The 8,213-nt window shown below is 43.8% G+C and overlaps 2 protein-coding genes across 2 annotated transcripts; one reads left to right on the top strand and one right to left on the bottom strand.

Moving 5' to 3' along the window:
* Positions 1-348: 348 nt before the first annotated feature.
* On the bottom strand, positions 349-4,189 carry C922_02859 (hypothetical protein; the record flags this gene model as incomplete). The annotated part of the gene is made up of 12 exons (XM_008818458.1): positions 349-522; positions 707-802; positions 1,055-1,437; positions 1,577-1,673; positions 1,898-1,936; positions 2,115-2,222; positions 2,430-2,501; positions 2,636-2,724; positions 3,018-3,131; positions 3,321-3,362; positions 3,536-3,584; positions 3,791-4,189. 12 exons carry the CDS (start codon positions 4,187-4,189, stop codon positions 349-351), a joined length of 1,662 nt encoding a protein of 553 aa, XP_008816680.1.
* Positions 4,190-6,244: 2,055 nt separating this feature from the next.
* Positions 6,245-7,558, top strand: C922_02858 (hypothetical protein; the record flags this gene model as incomplete). Its single annotated transcript, XM_008818457.1, has 1 exon — positions 6,245-7,558. The coding sequence occupies one exon, from the start codon at positions 6,245-6,247 to the stop codon at positions 7,556-7,558; it is 1,314 nt and encodes a 437-aa protein (XP_008816679.1).
* Positions 7,559-8,213: the final 655 nt, after the last annotated feature.

Raw genomic sequence — 8,213 nt, 5'->3', positions numbered from 1 at the left:
GGGTTTCTGTGCATATGTGCACTTGTTTAATTATGTTTTTTTTTTCTACTCCGAATGAAAAGTGACTAAACGTGTGGCGACAAAGAGTAACAACGTGGGATAGAGAAGCTAACGAGCAGACGTGCATACAAAGGAGCATATACACACGTAACAACTTCTGTGCAAATTAATTTGACACTGATTAACTTACCATTTGCTATCTCACGGGAAAAAAAAAAAAAAAAAAAAACAGTGGGACAATGGGATATTTATAAAAATACGATTTCGCAGTAGTGACGAAATTGGATGTGGTACGGGCACGCGGAAAATTGGATCGACCTACCGTATCCATACACCGCATGGGCTGACTCACGTGTGCCTACTGCAATTATCCGAGCGCTTCTCGATCTTCGCCTTCTTCGCGGAATCCTTCTGTCGTTGATAATTTTGTTTCCTCTTAATTCTGCGCGAAATTTTTTCTGGATCTTCTTCGGGGAGCCCCAATACCCTCAGCAAACTCGCACGCAAGCATTCGGGACAGTTCTGCAATTTTGTGAAGAGAGATATTGAGAAAGGGGGGAGGAGAAGCAACAGGGGTACTCCCTGTCTTTTCTTCAACAAATGACTCTGTTGGTGTGACTCTGTGGGCGTGACCCTGCTCTCTGTGTGGCAACGCAATCTGTGGGCATATCAGAAGATCGTCCTTCCCCTCCCGGACAACACTTACCCTAACATTTTTTTCACTCTTCATTTCCGATTCGCTAATTTTGGGATAGTTCCTTAAAATTCGAATGAAGCCTTTATCGTCCCCGCAGATGATGGTCTGAGTAAAAATTAAAAAAAAAGATTTCCGCAAGTTGAAATGCAAATGGTGAACTCAGAAAAGGTGTACATGGTACAATATCTCCGCACATAAATGTGAGCCCTGGGATTCCTATTTCGACGGGAAAATAAATGAAACCGTTCGCGGCTAAACGTATCAGTTTGGTAATCCACATAGGGGGTGTATCCGTCAACTCGCCTGCACAGGACTGTACCCCCGGACCACTTCTCCCCTGCGCCTAATTGGTCATACCGTCATGGAGCTATTCGAGGCAAGGACCTCCACGGACTTCCCACATACACTCTCCGAAATATAATTCAGGAATTCCCCGTCACGTAAGGAAAAAAATAAAAGGGCACCAAAATCAAAACTTTCACTAATTATGTTATTCTTTAATTTTTCATCTTGGATATTATTTCTTAGTATTCTGGTCTTAAATATTTCGCTCCTATCCCGCGTACTCATGCGCATGTTCCTCGTGGCGATGTCACGTGCCTCTCCTCTCTTAGTGTCCGAACAATCTGCATAATTGAAGAAGCTTTCGCACAACCTTATCCTCTGTAATCTGCTTGAGCTGTATAGGCACAGGATCTCCGCCATCAAGCTGTGGTTGCACAGGTCCGGATCTCTCAGCCCTGCCAACAGGAGGAAAGGGGCAAACAAGGCGGACGTTTGGGATGTAAAAATGTACTCCGCATAGGTGAACGTACATGTTCACAGACGGGTAGGACTGAGGTTCCCCCTTTTCCAGGGGGAGTGGAGAAGAAAACACACCTGGGACATGAATGGCATACATCTTCTTCAACACACTCGCGTCTAGCTCCCAAAATTCGATTAAGTCCCACGATATTGTGAAGAACTTTTTGCTTATCTGGCGGGTAGATAAAAGAAAAGAATAAAATAATAATAAGAAGAAGAACGATTTCACACTGCTACATCACGTAGGTTATTTTCCCACAAGTTAAAGACAAAGTTGTCCGATCTTATGTTAACTCTCGACACGGATATTTTAAAGCAAAAGATACTCGCCCGACGCATGCATGTTCACATTTATGTGCGTATCTCCATGGGTGAAAATCTCCGTATGAACTTCACCTGGTTGTGGTAGACCTTTCCATTTATGGGGGATGGGTGCTAAAGGGAGTTGAAAACGGGGGAAAAAATTCGTATAAAGAGCGTTATGGGTAAGGGGAAACCACTGCAACAGGGGATAGGGGAGCATACAGACAGCGCTGTGCTCGGCATGCCTCCCTCCGTGAGCACCTTTCCTCAACACACACCCTCCTCACATGCACTCATTCCAGTCCCTTACATCGTAAAACACAAAAGCCGTCGGCTGAAATGTGTACGTGTTTTTAACCTTCTGTCTCGTCTTCTTCAACAAGTCGTAAATTCGTAGCGAGGACCCCTCCTGCTTTATCTAAAAAGGTAAAAAAAAAAAAAAAAAAAAGACCGGTCCGTGTTCGTCCAAATGATGTTAACACAAACGGAGTGAAGTTAAGAAGAAGCACTAAGCACATGGAAGAGAGGGACGATTGCGGGGGACAGTCCAAATAACAGTAATAGAAACCTTCTGTAAGTGTGACGGTAGTGGGCATATAAACCTCCACCCCCTCCAGCTTATTACCAACAGCTTCGAAATGAGCAGCTCCAGGAACTGCATTTCCTTCCTTGGCAAAATCGATATGGTCGTCTCCACCTGGTGTGGAAAGTAAAAAAAAGGAGGAAAAAGAATCACCATTTAGCTTTCCCAATTTTTGAGCATACAAAGAAGTATATTATACACATGCAGAGAAGTGGGCACTTCCCAAAAGGTATAAAATGAGGACATACAAGTCTCTCCCCGTTTTCTATGTCAAACAAGGCCAAAGGAATGGTGTTATTTATGGGTTGCTTAAACATGGCTACCAATCCGTCCGAAACTCTGCAGAAAAAAAAAAAACAAAGCGGGTGATGTTTTCCTTTTTAATGATGGGTAGGAGGAAACACATACAACAGTTCAATTCTATATCTGTGTCGATATGTTCTTTTTTTTTCTTTTTTTCTTTTTTTTTCCTGGAGAATACACATATTTGCTCATATTTCATCCCGCCTGCTTATAAGCACACATGTTCGTTCACCACATGTGAGTTCACCACATGTGAGTTCACACAGATGTGCCTTCACGACAGATGCACAGGATTACATAAAGAGACTTCTCCCCCACATCTTACACACCTGATTTCCTGAAATTCTTCTTCTATTTCAAACACTTGCTCATATGTCCGCATGTCCCAAAAGGTGTACGAGTTGGTATTTAGGTTAGCAGCTCCTATTCGTCCGTTTGTCTCTTGGAGGAGGGGGGGGGGGAGGAAAAAGGCGTCAATAAGAAGATAAACCCCTTGTTTTCGTAGGTAGAGGAGGCAACATAAAGAAGGGTGCTAAGCCTTTCCGCACTCTCATCCTTCCACGGAACCACTCCTCACATGGGTATATCGAAACACGCGCTCATCGGGATGTCCTCTTCCCATTTTCGTACCGCAGAATTCAAAGAAGGCGGGGTGACTCAGGATGACCTTTTCTGTAAATAGGGAAAAAAAATGCTTAAACAGCGGAAGTCTGGGGGAATGCACCCATGTATGATGCACTCAAGAATGGTGTACCCATGTATAGTGCACCCAGGTAGGAAAGACCGCTGCGACATCTTTTCGCTCCCCATTTTGTCTCCTTCCATTGTCGTGGAGCGTGGGTTACCGAACAGGGTGCCAAGTTTGGATGAGTCTGTTCTTCCTATTCTTAGGTCCTGTTGGCGGAAAGAAAGGAAAAAAGAACACCAAAATGGGCATGTATTGCCTATTTGGCATGTAATGCACAAATGGCATGTAATGCACAAATGGAATGTAATGCACAATTTTCCATAAACGGATATAATTTGGCCAAGTCTCATCTTTCGCGACCACGCCTATGGACAAGCCGTCGTGTCTTTCTCCCTCGCCTTCTCCGCCTTACACAGCAGTCGATCACTTTGCACTGCAGGTGGGCCGGGAAAGACGCGTACGCCACGATCAAGGTGTTGTTGTACGAATTGTGCACAATTGTATGGACCACTGAATAACTGCTCGGATTAATTTCGCACAGAAACTTCCCATTCACCACATCGTAGGCTCTAGATATCCCAGAGATTAACAAAACAACGATCACATCATTCGCCAAAACGATTTCCTTAATCGGAGAGCGTTCAATCCCTAGACTGTTAACCGGCATGTTCTCATATATGTCAATCATCTGTATCGTCTTGTAATTACAACATATGTTTTTCTGAATCACTTTGCTTTTATTTAGTTTGGACGATAAACTTCTCGGGAGGTTATTTCCATATTTTTTCCGTTCTCTCATATATTCCAGCATTTGCGAAACGAAGGAAGTGTTAAAAGGGTTAAAAAAGAAGAAAAAGAGAAACGCGGGATCAAAGAGGAGTTCACAACGAAAGGTGAGTATAAGACGACAAGGGTAGATTAATGTGTGTGGGAGCGGCTATACAATGCACCATTCATTCGAAGGATGCCCCCATGGGGGGAAGGTCCCTATCTACATGTGCCTGGTATCCGTGGTGTGCGTGGTGTTCGTGATCTGCGTGGTGTTCGTGATCTGCGTGGTGTTCGTGATCTGCGTGGTGTTCGTGATCTGCGTGATCTCCGCGATGTTCGCTCGTCTGGAGAACTATCGGTGTGATGCTCTTCGCAGCTGCCACCACACGGTGGCGTGGAACTGGGTATGGAGTGGATTGCACAAACTGCAGCGTGTCCTTACGAGTCGTTATGTTTGTCTATCCGGGAACAATTCAGACGCGAAAAGGTAAAGAGGTGGAGACGCGAAAAGGCGAAGAAACAAAAAGGCAAAGACACAAAAAGGCGAACAAAAGGAATGGGACGCCTGCACGGTGGCACAAATGAATCAAGTAGAACAAACAAATAATTTCACAAAAATATTCTTATGACATAAAATACTTCAAAATGACAATTAAAAATTAACGCGAATGTTAAAAAGGGGGGGGCGTGGCGCAGAAATAAACGGCATGGTGCGGAAACAAAACTCTAGGCGTGCAAGCAACCCTCGTGACACGTGCTCATTGATGCGCGCGGATATGAGTGCAGGTGGCACACTGGCGGGTTTGCATGCAGCTATGCGTACATACAACCGCGTAAAGCTCCGGGTGACTTGCTTAAACCACAGGGGGGCCCCGCCAAAAAACAGGGACAACCTCACAAAAAAGGGACAACGTCACAAAAGGGGGACAACCCCACAGATAATTAACAATTAGTGGCTTCAAAAAAAGAGTTGTAAAAATGCGCAAACACAAAGAGGTGAGTGGTATGTCCCCTCAAATAGCTTGGGGAAAAGCAAAACGAAATATATTTGTGCATAGAGATAGCAGCAGAAAATACACCAACATGTTGACATAAATATACAGGCCCGTGACCTCCCTGAGGGGGTTACAACCAAGGGTGTACTGCTACGTGGGGGCACACTTGACGGGAGGCTAATTACCACGTTCATCCGTGTTATGCATGCGTGTTGTGCATACATATCGACACGTGTGTACACGATGAAACGATAAGTGGCCTGCTACGTCTCTATTATTTATACAGCTGCACAGCTACATGCATTTTCTTTATTTCTCTCATTCATTCCTTCTTTAAGCAATACACTCATCATATCTTGTCCCGTAATAGTCGTCTCTAAGAGATTTAAATGTATCTTTTTTTTTTTTATCCTTTTCTTATCCCTTTTTTATAGACACATCTTTCCCATTTCGTCGTTTTCCCTGAGGAAGGCCAAACCCGTGGGGAAAAAAAAGAAAAAAAAAAAAAAAGAAAAAGGCAGCACATTCAACACAGCCTATTCCTGTGTACGTACTTTAAAATAAAAAAGAGAAACTGACGAAATAACGTTCCATAATGATGACGCAATTACCAATCTAAACAACACAGACGAAAGATTTTTTTTCTTTTTTTTTTTTTTTATTTATTCCCAAGCATCGAAACGAAGCGATGATTTAATAAAAAGAGAAAAAAAATACAACACCGCAGTGAAGATGTACATGCCCCAACGGAGGTGTCCTCATAGGTCCACCAACCGCTTCGGCTTCACTATCCAACGGCAGTGACTCTCAGTGCGCGCAGACATAGCACCGGACGCGGCCACTGCAAACGTGAAAAGTGCTGTACCCCACATGTGTAGCCCTTTTTCGCCCATCAAAAGGAGAAAAAAAAATAAATAGATAAAAAAAAAAAAAAGCAGCAGTTCCCAATTGACATTCCCGAGTGAATATATTCAAACGTAGAGTCACACAAAGTGTTATAACAAGATGGTACATCCAGGAGAGGGAACAAAAAAAAAAAAAGAAAAAACTCCCACTGAAACAATGACAAGCGGAGAAAACGCCACACGAGGGAGCGCAAAATGAATGGTTCACTTGGGGCCATCCTCATTCTTGCCATGAAATGGTGCATACTATGGGCTGTTCACGGAAGTGGTAGTTCCATTTCCAGCCGTAGTGATGGCTACGTGAAGATAAACCTGAAGGAAAGAAGAAGGACCCCCCCCCAGGCTTTCCCCTCAGAAAAAAAAAAAAATTCACCGCGTAAATGTGCACACAGAAAAGAACTGTACATTTGGAGCGTCGCCCAACACACAAAAGGGGCGAAGCGAAAAAGAAACATATCCAGTTACAGATACATCAAACTGGACGCAGTAAGGAGAAAAATAAATGGGACGGAGACACAGAAAGAAAGTAACCCCCAAAATGATATGGAAACCTTTTTGATAGTAGACGGCTCTTCGATTTTATTTAAAAATTTTTTCGGAATGCCATACTTGAAAAATGAGAGTGAAATAAATTTAAGTACCATTTATGGCTTTATCCAATCTCTGAACAAAGTGTACAAACTGTTTTGCCCGTCCTACGTGGTCATCGTTTTCGACTCCAAGACGTCCAATGATGAGAAGAAGAAGATTTACGACAAGTATAAAATTATGAGGAGGAAAAATCCAGAAGAATTATATGAACAACTCAAACTTGTGAGCGACTTCTGCGATCTCATTGGAATCAAAACAGTTAGCTCCATCGATGTAGAAAGTGATAACTACATTGCTGGCATTGTAGATAGTATTAGTAACACTCTTAGGGAAGGAACTCCTCCCCACTACTATTCACCAAATGCAGGAGAAACAACAACACAGAAGCAATTCCGAGTCATCGTCGTCTCCAGTGATAAAGACCTCCTGCAGCTTCTCGAATACAACGACGATACTCACAATAACATGAACATAACCATATGCCAACCGAATCGGAAGTACAGACTAGTTGACGCTAGTACGTTCATCCAAGAGCATAACTTATTGCCTGCTCAATACAGTGACTACCTCATCATGGCTGGAGACAAAACGGATGGAATTGCAGGCATCCCAAATATAGGCGATAAGACTAGCAAGCATTTGCTGAAACAATTTCATACCATTGACAACATCCTGAAGAACCTACATAACCTTCCTCACAAACTGCATGCAATTTTCCTCAACAATGTTGAAAATATTAACATGTTCAGAAAACTTATAAAGCTGAAATGTGAGACACACCAGTCCTTAGTGTTAAGTCAGTACAGACAGGGCAGCATCAAGGACTTCGAGCGCTTTCAAAATATCTTGGACAAGTATTCCCTTCATAAATTGATAAAAAAAACCGTCATCGTGAATTACGACGGGGCGAAAGTCTAACGAGGGGAGGGAGCCTCCGCTTAGCATGTGCGCGATGTGTCATGTGTGTAGTGATCTCCATGTGTTCCCTTTGCGCTCTGTGTTGGAATTTTTTTCTTCCCCCCGGGAATTCCCCTTTTTTGGCCCCTTTTTTGGTCCTCTTTTTTTCGTTTCGTTTCTTTTTTTATTTTTTTTTTGTGTGATGTTCATGGCGCTCGCGGCGCATGTCCCTCTCATTTGGTTTCCCCCCCGTACGTGTAAAAATGTCCACATAAGTGTGCCCTTGCGCGCATTTTTTCTCCATTGTGCCTAATTTGGCTCGCGTTTACGCTGCCCCTCCCTCCTTAAAAAAGCAAACATTGTGGCAAATGCGCCATCCGTTTCTGTTTCCTGCACACACATATATAGACGAGCACGCCGCACTCCTCATTGCGACGCCGGGGGGTATTTATCCTGTCCTTGTCCTCCCAGCTGCTTCGCGAGCAGCAGCGTGAGGCATTCCTGCGTGATGGCATAATTGCAGTTATGCTGCGTGAGACAGGGCCACTGATGGGTTCTCCTGCATAGTCACCTGTTCGTATGCATATCTTTGACGCGCGGCCTACACGGTCTACACAGGGACTACGCACGGTATACACACAGACTACACACAGGCTAAGCATGGTATACCCACGGT

This window comes from Plasmodium inui (genome assembly GCF_000524495.1).
Source record: "Plasmodium inui San Antonio 1 unplaced genomic scaffold supercont1.10, whole genome shotgun sequence".
In the NCBI taxonomy this organism is placed as follows: domain Eukaryota; phylum Apicomplexa; class Aconoidasida; order Haemosporida; family Plasmodiidae; genus Plasmodium; species Plasmodium inui.
This window is presented reverse-complemented; position numbering and strand designations above follow the sequence as displayed.